Below are 17,046 nucleotides of genomic sequence, written 5' to 3'. Positions count from 1 at the left end.
GTTTGTACATACCAAAAATATGCATAATAAATTTTTCCAGGTGGCATTGTAGCTTGTTTCTGCCAATTTGGTCCCAAGGCCTTAAGTTTCATTTGATTATTTCTTTTGTAATTGTTGGGTGAAAACTAACTAAAAGGGAAGGAAGCAAAGGAGGAAGATATACACTTAACACTAGTGTCTCAGTGCTGGATGTCACCTTAAATCATGTTATGACAATAAATCACATCACAAAAATCTTTTTAAAAAAGAGCTCTTCTAGCCCTAGATCCAAATTAAAACTGTTTTATAGATAAGGAAAACAAAGCAAGAAATTTGCATATCTGTCTAGTAACCAACAAACTAATCAAAGAATTGCACTGCCACGTAAACAGAGTTTTAATATTCTGTAAGTTCTAAGTGGGAAGTAACTCCAAACTTCCTTTGATCATCCAAACATCACATTGTAAAACTTCCATTTATTTTTCTCTTCTCAAGCATTTACATAAAGATATATGAAACTGATGCCCTGTGTTACCAAACCGAAATAGCTTGCAGCAAAGCTAATATGTTTACACCGGGATTGCAGTGATGGAAACAGAGGCGTTTTATTATTGCAAAGCGCCAAGCAAGGACAGGTAGCTCACGCTAAAAACTCAAGCTCCCTGATTGGCTGGTGGCAAAGGTTTATATAGGATAAAATCATGAGTAAGGGTCTTGCTGCATGATCAGTCAGCTCACAGCCAGTGCTGATTGGGTGCCAGTTGTGCAATCAACAAGTTATTCTTGGAATCTTCCATTCAGTCTTGGGGCTAGTTCCAGCTGTCAACTGGTAGTCATGAGCTCCTTTGGGGGAGGTCTTGGTTTTCTGGAAAACAACTCAGGGACATGCCTCAGTGATGTTATCTATATCCCCCAAAAGGGTAATGCAAAGTCTTATAACTCTGATTCAGATCTATAGGTATTGTTACCTTATACCTGGTGAAACTTTCCGATCTTTGTCTTTTAACTACAATCACTAGCTAGTATATTACATATTAACTGAAGGCCAGGGACTCAGGATCTATGGAACTTTCCACCTAATTTTTGAGGGGCCTGCTCAGCTTCATAAGGGCAAAATCAAGCCCTACATTTTATTTGGGGAGAAAGGGAAAAATTTTAAATAGCACTTTTCAGTTGCAGGATTTTGAGATCCCGTGATCAGAATATCAAATCTTTGAAGTGGTAATCCCATTCTACAAAGTGAAAACTAAAAACATTCACAGAAATTCCTGTCAAGTCACATCTTTAAATAAAATGGGGTTTTGTTTTTTTATTGGATTGATTGATTGATGGGCTGGCTGGTTGGTACGGGGCTCGAATCCTGGACTTTGGTGTTATCAGCACCACTAAATAAAGTTTTTTTAAATAAAAGAATGCTACTGAGCAACCCCCGAAACACAGCGTGGTTTGTTCGTTTGGTTTGTTTGCTACACTGAGTTCCTACATATTTGTTTGGCTTCACAGTGGAAATCTGGTTTCCGTAGTGTAGTGGTTATCACGTTCGCCTCACACAGTGGAAATCTGTCACAGCATGTTTAGGTATACTCACTACCCCTCACAATAATAAACAAACAAACAGAATGGTAAAGCGAGGAAAGGAAAGGAAGGAAAAGAGGTGCTAAGAGGTAGGAAAGGAAAACCGTTCTGAGTAAGACTGTAGAGAATTTCCTATGCCCTTCCTCACCCATGTCCTACCTCGCAAGAACTTCCAAATACCCAAAGGCCAGGAGCAAAGGGCAGAACACACACAGCCGGCCCACACAATGAGGCGCCAACCCGCCCACCCTTCATCCAACCCGAAGTCGCGTTCTCCGTTTGCCCACTGCATGAACAACCTTCCCGACTGCGCGTCCCCCTTTTACGACAGTTTTCCGACCGAACTTACGGCCGCTACTGCCGTATTCGTAGGGCGCCTGTGCTTAGGGGGTTTGTGCCTGGTGGTGGTTTCCTCGTCGCTTTCTGGTAAAGTTGGTGGCTGCGGCCCCTAGGCTGGGATGAATCGCGCTCCTGGTGGAGGCACGGGAGCCAAGCCAGAGCCATGGTGAGTGCGGCCTTCCGGTCTCTTGGGCGACCTCCCCCCAGGCCTCAGCCTCAGCCTCTGACCTCAGAGGAATGGAGCTGAGCTTGTGCTCCCCAGTGGGGCTCTGGGCGGGAGGTTTAGGTTCCGGCGCGTCATTCTCTCCAGGACACAAAGCTCTTGGCTCACCCTCCTGGGTCTTTGTGTTCTTACAGCGTCTTTCTTCAGGGGGTTCCAGCCCCTGGTCCCCCGTCCTCGACTCTGGGCGCGAAGGCTTTGCTCCCCTTGAACGTCTGTAAGGTCAGAGCCAGTCATGGACCCGGAGATTAGTCGAACCGCTTTTGGTTATATCTGCCCCTCCCTTAACACATCCTCACAGTACTTGCTCCTCTTTATTGTATCCTTCCCCTTTGGCTCTTGCTGACATAGATCTCTTACCGTTTCCTGGACATATTTGGGCCCGTCTTCTGTTAGGACAAGACGGTGAGGCGGGACTGTGCTGAAGGGGCTCTGAAAAGCTAGTTTCCTCGTTACACCCACTTTTATCGTTGAAAATGCCGTATCAAAATTTTACAGGCGCCGTCTATAAACAGTTCTTTCTTCCTTAGCAGAAACGTTATTTCCATTGCTCTAGATTGAACTTTAATGTGATTTCCTTGCCCTGGGGTGAAAAAAGTTTACAATGGAGGGAATCGTCCTTTTCATTATTGCAGAGGTAAATAAGCAAGTCGACTTACCCTCTTCTTCCATAGTGAAAATCTCGTACCTTTACAATGCATTGAGTATAAAAGTTAGCAGTGGTTTTAAATGTTCATTAGGCAGAATATTTTTTCCTTAAAAGTTGTTTCTCCCACGGAAATGAAACGTAATGAGTTGGGATGGGAAAATGGGCATGAAGAGGAATGGTGGGAATTAGGGAAAGTAAATATTTACTTTTTCCCTTTACCAGGCCAGTACAGTGGTAGCAGTTGGACTGACTATTGCCGCTGCAGGATTTGCAGGTAGGTTTACGGTTTGGGAGTGGAAGTGAAGTAGGGGAGATTGGGGATTTATTTACCTATTCTATTGCTCTTGGTTTTAGGCCGTTATGTTCTGCAAGCCATGAAGCATATGGAACCTCAAGTAAAACAAGTTTTTCAAAGTCTGCCAAAATCTGTAAGATGTACTGAACATTTTTGCTAATTCTTTGCTGCCTGTGTTTGAAGCCTAGAGCTACAATTGAGGAAGGGTATTTCCAAACATCCACAGAGTTCTAAGTGATTGCTTTGGGCCCCTTCTCTTGCTTCCCCACAAGGAGGGTGTAGAAGTTTTGAACTTTGTAATGATGATCCCTAGAAAATCAAATGTTATATGTGACAGAATTAGATGTGCAGTGTTAATTCTAGTATTGTGAAAATAACACTTTATTGTTCATCCACAGTTAACTTCAGCATCATCTGCCCATATTCTTGCCTTCTCTCATCTACTCTGCATCACAAGCACAGAGGGATCTAGGGATCAAAGGGGATCCATTCTTCTGTATGGCCCTGGCACTCCCTAACATGATATTTAGCTAGCGCTGCAGTTAATTAGGGTATAGGGTACGAGTAGATGTGATAATCGTACCTTTTGTGGTCACAGTTAAAAATAAATTTGGCTGTGACAACCTATTGAACATTTGTTTTCATGTTGTGATTAAACGTGACAGAAGAGAGTGATGGCAAGCTGTACCAGTATGATTTCTGAACTGATAGCTTGATTTTCTCAATACATATTTTACCCTTGTTTTAGTGGTTGCCTTGAACCTCCAAATACACTTAAAGCCATCTCAAAACACCTCCAAATCCTCCTCTGGAAGCAGTTCTAGTTCTAAGCCATATTGTCATATTATGAGATAAAATTTTTACCTAGAATATGGCTAGCTTGGGATGATCTTCATCCCCCTTCTTTCTTGGAAGAACTGGCATTGAGACACTGGTTTTTTGTCTTATATTCCCAAGACAATTTATATTGTTTAGAAAAAATTGATGTGTTTAATGATCATTAAAATACTGTTTGCTGCTACTTATAAAGTTAAACGTCATGGGAATTGCACTTAAAGTTCTCTGAAATGTCTTAGTTTTTCTACTGGTTCTATGAACATTTACAAACTTTTTTTTAGCAACTTTCAGTTTATTCTATTATCTTATTAATGCATTTCCTCTTTCAGGCCTTCAGTGGTGGCTATTACAGAGGTGGGTTTGAACCCAAAATGACAAAACGGGAAGCAGCACTAATACTAGGTGTAAGGTAAAATAATTTCTAATATTTTAAAATATTTTTCTACAACTCTAGAGCTAAGAGGAAATGTAAAAAAGACCTTCTCCCCTTTATTGAGGGATTCTGTGCCAGGAAGATTTATAATATCAGTTCTAGTCAATGGAGCCTTACTGTTCCTTCCACGTACAGTAAGGTCTAAACATTCATACAAAAGTCAAATGAGAAGGCACACTGACATGTAAGCACTTTTTCATTCATTGAAAGATAGGACTTTTCAACAGATCACAGTACTCAGTCTTCTAACTGAGTAACACATTTTCTGTGGTGAAATTCCGCCTTCATTTCCAAATACTTAAACATGCTTTCATTCCAATAGGACTGCTGTAATGAATATTATCAAGTTCAATTACGTTTTTGAGAATGCCTTACTTTTCTAAGGAGCAGTTTAGTTCCTTCATTCAGAATATGCACTTTCTTTCTGTATTGAGGTTACTAAGCAGCTTTTCATACTGTTGTTTTGATGTACTGTAGTTGTACAATATCTTTAATTGGCTTTTATATTCAATTTTTTGATGTGATCCAGAAGACTGAAATAATACCTTTTCCTTTTTAATCAGCCCTACTGCCAATAAAGGAAAAATAAGAGATGCTCATCGACGAATTATGCTCTTAAATCACCCAGACAAAGGTAAGTAGTCATAAACCTTTGTTATATGAGGGTGCTTCAAAAAGTTCACAGAAGCATTCATATTATCTTTTAATTCCATTTTTCACGAACTTTTTGAAGTATCCTTGCACATGCTGGGGTGACTGTTATTAATGTAATAATTTTACATCTACTTCTTGGCTTTTATAAGGGAAATGTCTAAATATTTGTGTGAGCACTGTCTGTGTGCTTTTGATGTCATAAAAGAATAAATTCTGAGTGAAAAATTTATCTACAGAATGAGCAGATCTAAGGATTACTAAAATTTGGAAGTAGTGATAAGCATTAACAATGTCTTGAGATCTACAGTTGTGATAGAATGTGACTTCTAGTGGTTACAGTCATAAATACTAACACTATGTTTTGTTTGGGTTTCTTTTTTTTATAATTAAATGTTAAATTCCAATTAATGAAATTAAAATGTAACTTTTCCCAATCCATCTTAGATACTTTGAATTGGGGATTACCAAGTTAGAAACCTATGGGATGTATCTGTTTCTGTTACATTTCTAAGTAGCCTTGGCTTTGTTGAAAGAAAGCAACTCCTTTGAATGCCAGAACATATACCACAAAATCTATATTCCAGTGCTCAGATCCTTTTGCTTACATAGGAGAGGCCTTTCATTAAGAGGGTTTTGACAGTTTAAACAGGAACATAGTTATTTGGTATTTGACCTCACAGCGTATTTTATTAAACTTAGCTTGTCCTTTCTGGAGGACTGATTTTTCTGCCAAATTTCTTGTTGATGTGGTCTTAGGACCACATTTTGAGAATCACTGCTCCAGCAAATTAGTAGAAAAGCAGCTGTAGAGATGACATTGTAAAGGAACAGCTGATAATAGGAAAAGAAAAAAACTGTGAAGGACAGTAAAAGGATCTAAAGCAAACTTGGGTCTTTCCAAACCAAAGAGCTCAGAAGCCTCTGAGAATGTATATCATGGTTTTAAAATAACACGGTAAAATAAATTGATATCTGTTTATGACTTGTAATCATGAATAGGTACATACAAATGGGCTTTTTTTAAAGTCCTATTTCTATCACGAGAATGTATATCATGGTTTTAAAATAACACGGTAAAATAAATTGATATCTGTTCATGACTTGTAATCATGAATAGGTACATACAAATGGGCTTTTTTTAAAGTCCTATTTCTATCAGTTTAAGCTTTCTAAAAAGTTGTCATTTTTGTGGAAATCTCCCTCATGCAAATTACCTCATTTCCCATTGGTCAACTTGGTGATCCAGTTGCAATGTCATAGTTATTTTAAATAAGTAAAAAACACCATTTCTGCTAACTATTAGATAAGGATTGGGATCCTTGAAAGGAGAGTAGCCTTTTACCAAACAGGAATTGAGAATCCATATAACTATTCCTTTTTTCTTTTCTCCTGTAGGAGGATCTCCTTATATAGCAGCCAAAATCAATGAAGCTAAAGATTTACTGGAAGGTCAAGCTAAAAAATGAAGTAAATGTATGATGAATTTTAAGTTCATAATAGTTAATGCATATGAGTACCAACTTTTTTAATAAAATACCTCAGAGCCACAGTTTTTAAAAATGATTTAGCACAAGCTAAATCAAAGCCTTGGTATGATTTTCTTGTTTAAATTTCTTGTTTAAGTTTGAAGATTTTAAATCAGATTATAGTTTAGGATACTTGAAGATTAGTACTCAATAATTATGGGCAAATTCATACCATATGAATAGAAATACTGTTCATTACTCATTTAGCAAATAATTTGGTATCTGTATACTCTTCAAGAAGTGAAAATGACAGTCCTTGCTCTCAAGGAGCCCACAGTCTAATGGGAGACTGGTAAACTGGCAATTAAAATATGATATGATGGAATTAGCACAAGTTGCTGAAGTAGGGACTCTTACTAATGTTCAAGCTGTTCAAGGTACACACAACTGGCCCAGCTACTTGGAACCTTGTATTTATTGATTGAATGACCTGATTTATTTTGGGACCTTGTATTTAAAAGTGAGTTTAGCCACAATTTTGACCTAAGAAATTGACTTAGATATGTATATATAATATCACTAACAGAATTGTTTACAGTATTATACTGTAACAGTCTAGTAAATATTTGAGTACAGGTCCTGTTTTTAATCAAGAAGGTATTTATATTGTATTCAGCTAGCCCCTTAAAGATACTGACCATTTACAAATTCCTTTAATTGGTTATTTTTTGACATAATCTTAAGTTCTGCAATTGTTATAACCACGTTCAAACAGTTGGCAAAACTGAAAACCAAAATTCTCCGAATGTTAAAATGTTATGTAGCTTGGACTAGTAAGAATTTATACACTAATAAATTTAAATAACATTTGAAGGCAAATGACGGTTGGTTTAACAAAATATATAAGGATCTTAACCAGAAGACTTATATAAAACATCTGATGTAAACTAGTTTGTGATCTCCAACAGGAGTATTATGTCTAGTTCTGAGATGATAAATTATACTATCTACCATCTAAATCACTGTAAAGTTCTTAATTATTAATGGAGAACACAAGGACTCTTGAGGTAAAAATTAGTGGAGGTAATCATATTTAGTGTTTGCATTTTAAAGGATGTATCTGCTCCTTTAGTTTATTTTCTATCCTATACCCATGGTTAAAATCTGATGAAGTCTACATGTTGTGATTTAGAGTATGAAGCAGCACTAGTTTCTAAAGCTTTTGTATAACGGTACATTTTTTTAAGCCTATTTCCAGGGATAAAGGGGCATGAAGGTACAGTACATTGGTTCTTGTTATTTGCAGTAGTTATGTTCTATAAGTCACTGTCAGCACTGAATTAGCAAATACTGAACCCATTGTTCCTAGGGAAAATGCAGGTTCCTGTGAGTCTCTGGTCACTTTTGTCATCCAATCAATATAAAACCATGTTTTATAAGTGTTTCTGTTTAAAGACAGCTTGCTTATTAATATATACTGTTGCTTCATTAACATTAAACTCACAGCCGATAGCACTATGACTCATAGTGCTTGGCACATCACAGCATTTTTTTCCCTTTAGGAACACTAGCCAGCACTTCACCACTATTCTTGGGAACCATCTTCAACAGTGAAATCACCAACAAAAAGCACAAATATGAAACTTGGCACTTAGAACATGAAAAAGGATACTTGTTTAGGAGAGCTGAAACAAGAAGGCAGAGCACTGCCTTGTTTGTGCACATGGGGTGATTCAAATTTTTTGCCACTCTGCAAATGTTTACAAGTGACCAGGAAAGTACGTCAAGCATCAGTTTTTGAGGTGGTAAATTTTAGTGAGTAGATGAATTCACAAATAAGGAGTCCACTAGTAAGAGTCAGCTGTATTTTGACTGAAGCTTTTATTTCAGTCCTTTCAGCTAATCAAAAGATGTGTCTATGAACAAGAATTTTAATTAAGAATCAGTTAAAACTTAAAAGCATATTTTTCAAAGACAAGTAGTGTGATAATAGGCCACTAGCAATAGAGCATTCACTCTAAAAAGGAAAAGTTAAAAGGTATAAATACTTCTGAGTGTTTAATGCAAATAGCATTGTTTTAAGATAGATGTTAACAAGATGGAAACTACTTTAAAATACTGAGAAGTACAGCACATTCTTTCAAAGTAATCAGTTTTATTTTGTCAGCTTACCTTTTTCAAGTAGAATCCCTATTTCATTGAAGGCTATTAGGCAAACTGAACATTTAAATGTCATCTATGTGAGGAATCTAGATCATAGTGGACCTATAAAAGCAGCTTTATCTTTTAGTGGCATTTTCTTACAAAATACTTGATCTGTAACATGAACATTTATTGAGTACTTAACATGCTAGCATTGTGCTAAGCATTCTCCCTTTATCTTAGTAGACTTGTTACTATGTACATTTACACATGAGGTAACTGAAGTTTAATAGTAACTTGCAAAAGGTGACATGCTGAGAAAGACTAATCCTTCTGAGATACAGTTCTATGCTCTTAACCTCTGTACCATGGCACCTTTCCTAATTCTATGAGAAAGACTGATCCTTCTGAGATACAGTTCTATGCTCTTAACCTCTGTACCATGGCACCTTTCCTAATTCTAAGCATGTTTCCCTTGGTGATAGAGACGAGAGTCTGGTACTTGTCACTGTGCATCTTGCTTGGGCCTTTTTCTTCACCAGTTGGTGCTTACCAATAGACTTTTCTAAAAAGGAGAGGAAGGTCTGATTAAACACACTTAGGGATAAGAGGTGTGGGATTCAAGTCAACTTATGCAATAGCCAGGGAACTTTGAGCAAGTCATTTCTCTTAGGGCTCGTGCTTCCTTGGTAAAAGCAAATTAATGGCCAACTCAAAACTGCAAGGATTCCTCCATTTTTTGACTAGAGAAACAAATGGGTTTCCAAGGTTACACAGCCTAGTGAAATTCAATTAGCACAGGGTGTCTTCTCCAATGCACTATGTTCATTTGTAATTTGGTTCTCTATATTAGTCCTCAGTAGATGTTTGGGAGGAATTCCTATCCATAGCCTTATTATTTATCTGGCATACCCAAGGATTTTGTGTGCCTCAGCCCCTACCCTTTTGCCTTTACTGGGCATCTGGGATGACATTATTAGATGAGTTTTAAGCTGTATAAAAACTTTGCTTTGTTGGTAATGAAAGTGGGCTATGAGTGGTCCTAGGAGTTAACTATCTTTTCCCACCTTTAGTTTTAAGCAAATTCTCTTGCCTTCAAGTATTTTCCAAATGATGGGAGTACTTACTATAGCATTTAAATAAAGAAAATAGTCTGTCCAGTCATGCAGATCTCTACTCCAGAAGACCCAAACCATTCAAAACATATTTGGGATCCCTTGTGTGAAAACAGGTGGCATCTACACCCCTATATATCCTGCTGATTCTTGAAGTTTCATCATGTGGTTCTGCCATTCATAATTTGCTCTAAATTATAAACAGAAGCAAGGAGGATAAAAGCCAACAGCTAGAAGCAAAACCATTGAGAATTGGGAAAAATTAGGTAACCAGCTTCTTAACACATGGCAAAACTCTGAACAAGTTGACCATGCCACACTGAAAAGCTATATTGTATTTAGTTTACTGAAAATGTATGCCCTAATTAAAGACACTCTTGTCAGAAATACTTACAGTAAAATCCACTCAAGCTGAATGCTTAATTTATAGGAATAATAGGATTTTAGGCCACAATGCTGAGTTCTATTTCAATTATGAGAATTTTTTTTCCTTTTTTTTTTTTTTCGTGTCCGGCAACGGGATCGCAACCCTCGGTGTTGCGCCTGCACCTCGCTCAGCCAGTGAGCGGGAACCAGTCTGTATGTTGGACCCGAACCCTTGGCGGGAGCACCACCGCGCTCCCAAGCAGCGCACTGTAGCAGTGTGCCGCCGGGCTGGCCCCTCAATTATGAGAATTTTTAAAGCATTTTTCTGTTGATAACAACCTATAAAGGATGTTTTACAGTTGGAAGCCTGTAGTAGGGTCACATAGAAGTATAAATCATCCCCCTAACATGTTAATTCTAATGAAAATTTAGAACTTGGCTCAAAAACTTCAAAGAATGATAGGAAACTAAATTTGAGTTAAAGTAAAAAACACTATTTAGAATGCACTGGATTTTTGGTTATGTAAGAAATCCTAGACTGCGAGTCACCTTGAATACCAGGAATATTGAATGACCTATGCTCTGCTTTTTGTTGTTGCATTGTTGTGCAGTGTTGTGTATCTGCTTAGAGCCAACTGTTGCCTTAGCAACAGGACATAAAAGAGTTTCTATCCTGTGTTACCTATTGACCAAATGATAGAGTAACAGTCCAGTGTTACAGTGTAGTCTGGAACGTGTTAACAGAAAAACTAATAGGAAAACATTTTGATGAAAATGGCCCCTAAACTAGAAAATTAGTAGGGAAATTTTACAATTAAACCATCAAGTAAAAAGGGTACATACATCCAGAAAATATTTCACCTGAAAAAAGAAAATACCAATCACTGAAATACAAAGAAATTCAAGAAGCTATTAAGTGGTAAACTTAATAGTGGGGCTGTATTTTGTCCGTTTTGGATATCTTTAGATTGCATTAAGTCTGGCTGGAAATGGCCAGGATGGGTATGTATATAAAACAAATACCATTTTAATTCAGCATGATCCATATAAGAATACTTGGCATAAGGTTAAGTGTTATGCAGGATCTGACACATGACTAGACTCAAGTTATAATTGTATTGCAAAGGCCCTCCAGAGGTCAACTAGTCCAGACCCCTCTGGTTGTATAAAACTGAACCATAAAGAAAAAACAGAAAACAGTTGCTGTCCATTCTGTACTTTTACCTACATCATCTTTTCAAATTATCAAAGGAAGCTCTGGTTGTATAAAACTGAACCATAAAGAAAAAACAGAACTAAAACAGTTGCTGTCCATTCTGTACTTTTACCTACATCATCTTTTCAAATTATCAAAGGAAGAAATAAACAAATGACTGTGGGAAATCATCTTTTAAAGCTGCAATTATAGTTTTTCCAGGGGAATTTTTATGTACCTCACTTCAGTACTTGAAATCATAGTATGGAAGATACAAATGAACCTGAATCTAATGTATCTGATAAACCCTTTTTAAAAAATTAATATATTTTCTTACAAATTATACATGCCTCCATCACCCACTAATTAGAGGTTTTCTATATGTTTGGAATCTTTCCTGACTTTCTAAATAATTATACTTAAAAATGTATAATTAGTTTGAACCACAGGGAATTACCAGTAGTTGACCATTTTTTGACCCACAGAAGTAGCAATTCCCAGTTGTTCAACTTAACACCTATTTCAACAATTAGTAGAGTATGGCTTCAAGTTAACACCACTTACCAAAAGTTTGACTATAGAAGATTGCAATTATTGCTTTATTTCAACAGTTCCTGAAATAAAACCCAAATGCTATCACAGATTATGAGCAGCTATAATCTAAAATATTCAAGTGCACACACTAATAAAGGACTAAAATTTTTAAATAGGGATCAGTATACTCACTATACCAGATATCCTTATAAAAAGGTATAAGGGATCCAAACTATAAAAGATGGGAAGATTAAGTGAGACTTTATAATTAACATCCTTTCTCTCTTTTGGAATGTTGCCAAATCTGAAGATCCAGGTCTAATCCAAGTTCCTTGAAGCCTTCTAGAAAATCCAGGGGTAAAAGTAATTTTCCTCTACTAAGATGGGAAGATTAAGTGAGACTTTATAATTAACATCCTTTTTCTCTCAAATCCAAGTTCCTTGAAGCCTTCTAGAAAATCCAGGGGTTAAAGTAATCCCAGTAACCACCAATCATCTGACACAGGACTTTGGCATTATAAATAGCCACAGTTTCCCATCTACCTGCCCTTAATATAATTGTAGGCACAGCCCATGAGAATACTAACTAGATGGTTTGAATCTCAAAAAAGTGTAAACATGCTTGCAGAAGACACAAATGGTACTATTTCCCAATCCAAGTACAACATTTAGTTTACATACCAACTCTACAGAGACCCTCCTCAGGTTACAAAACACTAGACTTACAGCAAACAGTAGCTACAAAAATAACAGTGACTTAGCACAAAGGTGATGGAACCCAGCCATAAAAGAATGGCCCACATGGACACCCAGAACATAAGAGTTAAAACACCAGCTACTTATCACAGCTATGTTCCCCTATTCTTCACTTCTTTTGCCTACCTATCACACCTGTGCTTACTTTTAAAAACCAAACCAAAAACAAAAACAAAAAAACCCTTAATTTAAGCAAACCCCCTCAGCCTTGTCTTAAGCAATGGTTTGATGTGCTGCCTCTCAATTAAAATATGTGACTATTTAAAATGAAGACTTCTGTATATCCCTACTATACTTTTACCAATGATGTCTGACCTATTACCAGAAACATTTGCAAAAGCTTTACTCTTTTTAAAGGCTTTAAAAAGGTGATACCTAACAAGAATGCTGGGCCTTCCAAGGATTCAGGAAAAATCATTTTTTGCCCCCACATAGTCTCAGCTCCTCCACTTCATGATTCAGTTCAGGTTCCATATATGATTTCATATATATATATATATATATGCTAAAACAGTATTTGAGTTACAGAAGATCTTTCAGAATACATTTTTTGCTTGAGTATCGTCGTTTTGTGTATACCGGGGCAAGTTCTACCATAGCAACATCTCAGCTAACTGGATTAGCAGCCAAAAAGATGGACCCCGTGGGCTGGCTGGTTGGCTCACCTGGGAAAGCATGGTGCTGAGAACACCAAGGTCAAGGATTCAGATCCCCATACCAGCCAGACACCAAGAAAAAAAAAAAAACAAGTTTGGAAGGTTATCTGAATCAACAATGGTTACCTCTGGGAAGTGGGCAAAATTTCACTTATACCTCTGAATTTGAGGTATATACTGTGTAAAAAAAACAAAGGCCTGATTTATCCCAATGCTGTAGTATTTGTTTTTTTTAAATCTAACCTGCTTCAGAGAACATGTATCTTTTAAAAAGGACAAGACACTAGGTGTAGTCATTTGTAATGTAATAAAAGCCTAATAGCTATTTCTTAGAGTATGTTTATTAGTTACTGCTATTCTACCGAACTGCTTCAGCTTTAACCACTTTTTAAGACGCTTCTGTTTCATCCTTTCCCATTGAAACAATCTTTAGGGAAAAGGGATTGTGGTAAATCTGACTATTCTACATGGAAGAAAATGAAAAATCATTTTTTCTTTATACCACGTTTGCCAATTTGGAGATTAATTAAACTTCTGATACCTTACATTTAATTTGTAACCCAATTATGCAAGAGAACTAAGAATTAAAAGGCCAACAGTTTAACTTGCTTCTAGCTTTGACGGATTAAAAAGCAGGACATTTGCGGGTAAATTTTTAAAATTAAGTATTTGAAATTACTTCATGTATCTTTATACAAAGTTCAGGAACTGCATTACTCACACTTTAAGAATTCTCAGTTATCAGGGACCATTAAAGAGGTTGCAGGAAAAATCATTTAATAAAGGCACATTTTAAACCCAATTAAAATAAATTTGAGGGCTAGGGTTTATATATATACTGATCTGGCCAAGTTTTACATATTTAACTATATCTTCAATTATCCTTCAGTTCATATAAATTTCACTTAAGATTTTTATGTACATAACAAATTAACACAAATTATGCACATAAAACTTTTCAGATGCCAAATGACAAAGGGCTGTTCATTCTTGCTCAAAGGTCTATAGTATCCTGGAGCAAAACCCTCCCCTAAGTCCACAATTATTTGACCTCACAATTAGTTGTATAAATTACTGTATCATTGTTACTCTAAGACAAATTTAGTGTAAATGTCTGTCTTCATAAAATTAAGTCATCTGTCAGAAATATATACAGGAAGAAAATTTACTTATTGCTTTTCACTCACAGATATGAAAACCTTTAAAAATTATTTCCTTGAGAATCAAAAAGCAATTAGCCTATTCCTTATTTTAAAAGTTGCTCATCATACTTTTTTAAAAATAATGAAGGACAAAAGTAAAATTCTGGCTTCTAACCCCCATTATCTCCCAAAGTTGCCTTCGATTAGAATTTTATGTTACAAAGATTTTTCTTCCTAATAGCAAATGCATTATCAATTCCCTAAGCCATCTAACAGCCTAAAGTTTAAGTGTTAAGATTTCAGAGGATTCGTTACAAAATAATTAAGTGGCCAACTAGCATTTTAATACTATTTATGAGCAAGTATAGATGCTTTTAAAAAGCAATCAAAGTATACTTCTCTAGGCCTATAAGTAGCTCCTATTATTTTGCAACAATTGGTATAAAAAGTAGAAAGTTAAAAATCAGCAAATGGAAGATCAAAGTTTATTTACTACCTGCATACAAAAACATATTGCACATCAAACAACCAAAATCCAAAAAAAAAAAAAAGAAAAAGAAAAAAGATACTCTACTGAAGACTAACATGTAGTTTTTATACAGAACAAACCTCTGGAAATTGATCTTTTCAGTAGTTCAGGTTATGTCTGAATGAACATGACTAATTCAGTTTAGTGTTTTAACTAAAGCTATGTTTGATTTTTTTAAATACTGTACACTTTAATAAATAAACCAAACAAAGCCTCAATGTAGAACAGTCACTGCCAATATCACCCAGTGTCCCTGCAGATGAGAGTTAAATGTATTCCAGTGGTCTGCAGATTTTCCTCTACATACAGCATTTTAAAAACACAGTAAAACAGACCAGTTTCCAGACCAAACTAATGAAGAAATTACAATTCAGTGCAAAATATTTTAGACTGCATTTCATTCTAGTTTTCCTCTGGTGAAGAAGTGGTTGCATATTATTAAAAATGTAACAAAAGCAGCTAATGCTTTCATAAAGAATATTACGTTAGGGATCCCACCCCACCCACCTCCCCCATCTCTGCCACATTTTGAAAACAAAATAACATTTCCTATAGCCAGCAACTTTTTTTAATGTTACATATACTATTCTCAAGGCACATCTGATGATATATTTTATAACACAGTAGGTGTCAAAGTATGTTTAACATATGATTTCTTCAGGATCCCTCCCCTTTCTGAATTCCAAATGGAGGAACTGAAAGTGCGATGTAAAGACTGGCGATCCATATTCTATCTTTGGCAAGCTTGTACAAGCACTATTGTAAATGTAATGTAAAAGAATTGTAAACTAGGAACTTCTTCAAGTTTATGAAACACCATTCAGGACTGCTGCTTCTTGAGTGTTTTCTTCTTTTAAGGTATTAATCTTTTCTTCTCCTGGAGTACGCTGTAGTTTAGAAATTTCATCGCCAGAAGCACTAGTTGGGCCATTTATTGCCTTTTCTGAAGGACCATGTTCTTCAATCACATCTTTTGCCTGCCAAAGGGAGACAACTTTTTCAACTTCTTTGTAAATAAAATCTATAGCTGGGGAGGAAAATGGCTACATAAACATTCATTAGCTAATAAAAAAATGTGTTTCATCTGCCACAATGGATCAAAGAATTAAAACATTCTTAAATGTCAAAACAAATACTCATATACTCCACTCTGTGACTTTCAAACTCTTTATCTATAGCACCTAGCAGTGCCCAAACCACAGAAAGCATCTGTACTGTTTAATGAAACTTGTAACTAATTTTATTTTAAACCACTGGAAAGCAAACCAGGTAAATGACATAGTTAATACCCTAAGTAAAACAAATAACCGCCTGCTTTTCTCACTTTTTTTTTCAGCTCACATTGACATATCAAATCTTTTAAAGCATTTAAAAGAATTGAAACTTAAAAGGTCTATATCCATCACTGAGAAGAGGTATACGGCCTACTGCTTCCCAAATCAAGCAAGTCTCTAAACCCAGTATCTTAAAGCAGACAGAAGTTCTAAATGAAAAGTATTTCAGGCTCAAGCATGCATACCTCCAGTTACCTAGGGCCAAGAACAAAATAACCTTCTTAAACTAAAATGTTTGTCTATTTGGGGTATCAAGAGATTATACAGTAAGCTAAGAAGTAAAAAATAAAGCTAAACCATACCAAAAAAGAGAGAGAGAGACAGAGAGAGAGACCTACAGGTTAAATTCTCCTTACCATTTCTTTCTTGTTTTTAGCCAAAGTTTCCCTTGGGAGGTTTCTTTGTCTGCTCTGAGACTCAGCTCTAGAAATATAATCTGCAACTGTGACTGTTAAAGATGAGAAAAAAATTACAGGTGTTGAAAAAGTATTTCTAAAGTTTATTTATGGATAAAGAGTAATTTCACTATTAAAATAAAGTAATGGTGGCTCACCCAATTTCAAAACGTTCTTAAGCTGGGTACCACCTCCAACGAAAAACCAAACTTAAAAAATTTGCCTGTGATTTTAGTGCTGACAATATGAAATTTTCAAGCTGGAGACTGAAGAAGTCTAGATTAAAGTTCTCCTTCCCAAGAATCCAGCTATTTTGCTTCTGGTTAAAAATCTAAAGTTGTGGGACAAATTCATGTAGAAACCCACAACCGAGAACAGGAAATACAGATGCATGATTCTAAGCCCAGACAGTGTTTGCATATCAGTGGGGGGGGG

General features: G+C 36.3%; 2 protein-coding genes across 5 annotated transcripts in view; one reads left to right on the top strand and one right to left on the bottom strand.

Annotated features, from left to right (window-relative positions):
* Nucleotides 1–1,911: 1,911 nt before the first annotated feature.
* On the top strand, nt 1,912–7,918 carry DNAJC19 (DnaJ (Hsp40) homolog, subfamily C, member 19). Its single transcript, XM_008588380.1, has 6 exons — nt 1,912–2,059; nt 2,985–3,036; nt 3,117–3,190; nt 4,224–4,303; nt 4,891–4,961; nt 6,377–7,918. The coding sequence occupies exons 1-6, from the start codon at nt 2,057–2,059 to the stop codon at nt 6,445–6,447; spliced, it is 351 nt and encodes a 116-aa protein (XP_008586602.1). The 5' UTR covers nt 1,912–2,056; the 3' UTR covers nt 6,448–7,918.
* Nucleotides 7,919–14,816: 6,898 nt separating this feature from the next.
* The window catches only part of FXR1 (fragile X mental retardation, autosomal homolog 1), a 67,889-nt gene continuing 65,659 nt past the window's right edge, over nt 14,817–17,046 (bottom strand). For 2 of the 4 annotated variants that reach the window (XM_008588377.1, XM_008588376.1), the window contains 2 exons: nt 16,573–16,664; nt 14,817–15,859 (listed from right to left, as the gene is read on the bottom strand). In XM_008588377.1, coding sequence (XP_008586599.1) covers nt 15,689–15,859; nt 16,573–16,664 — 263 coding nt within the window. In that variant the 3' untranslated portion in view covers nt 14,817–15,688. The remainder of the gene's footprint in view (nt 15,860–16,572; nt 16,665–17,046) is intronic. The other 2 variants (XM_008588379.1, XM_008588378.1) reach the window with 2 other exon arrangements.

The sequence above is a fragment of the Galeopterus variegatus genome, unplaced genomic scaffold, assembly GCF_000696425.1.
Source record: "Galeopterus variegatus unplaced genomic scaffold, G_variegatus-3.0.2 Scaffold4797, whole genome shotgun sequence".
In the NCBI taxonomy this organism is placed as follows: domain Eukaryota; kingdom Metazoa; phylum Chordata; class Mammalia; order Dermoptera; family Cynocephalidae; genus Galeopterus; species Galeopterus variegatus.
Note: the sequence above shows the minus strand (reverse complement) of the source record. Positions and strands in the feature narration are given on the sequence as shown.

Coding starts and splice junctions, on each gene's coding strand:
- DNAJC19 (XM_008588380.1), top strand. Junction 3,191..4,223: donor TTCAAAGTCTGCCAAAATCT/GTAAGATGTACT, acceptor TTCCTCTTTCAG/GCCTTCAGTGGTGGCTATTA. Junction 4,304..4,890: donor GCACTAATACTAGGTGTAAG/GTAAAATAATTT, acceptor CTTTTTAATCAG/CCCTACTGCCAATAAAGGAA.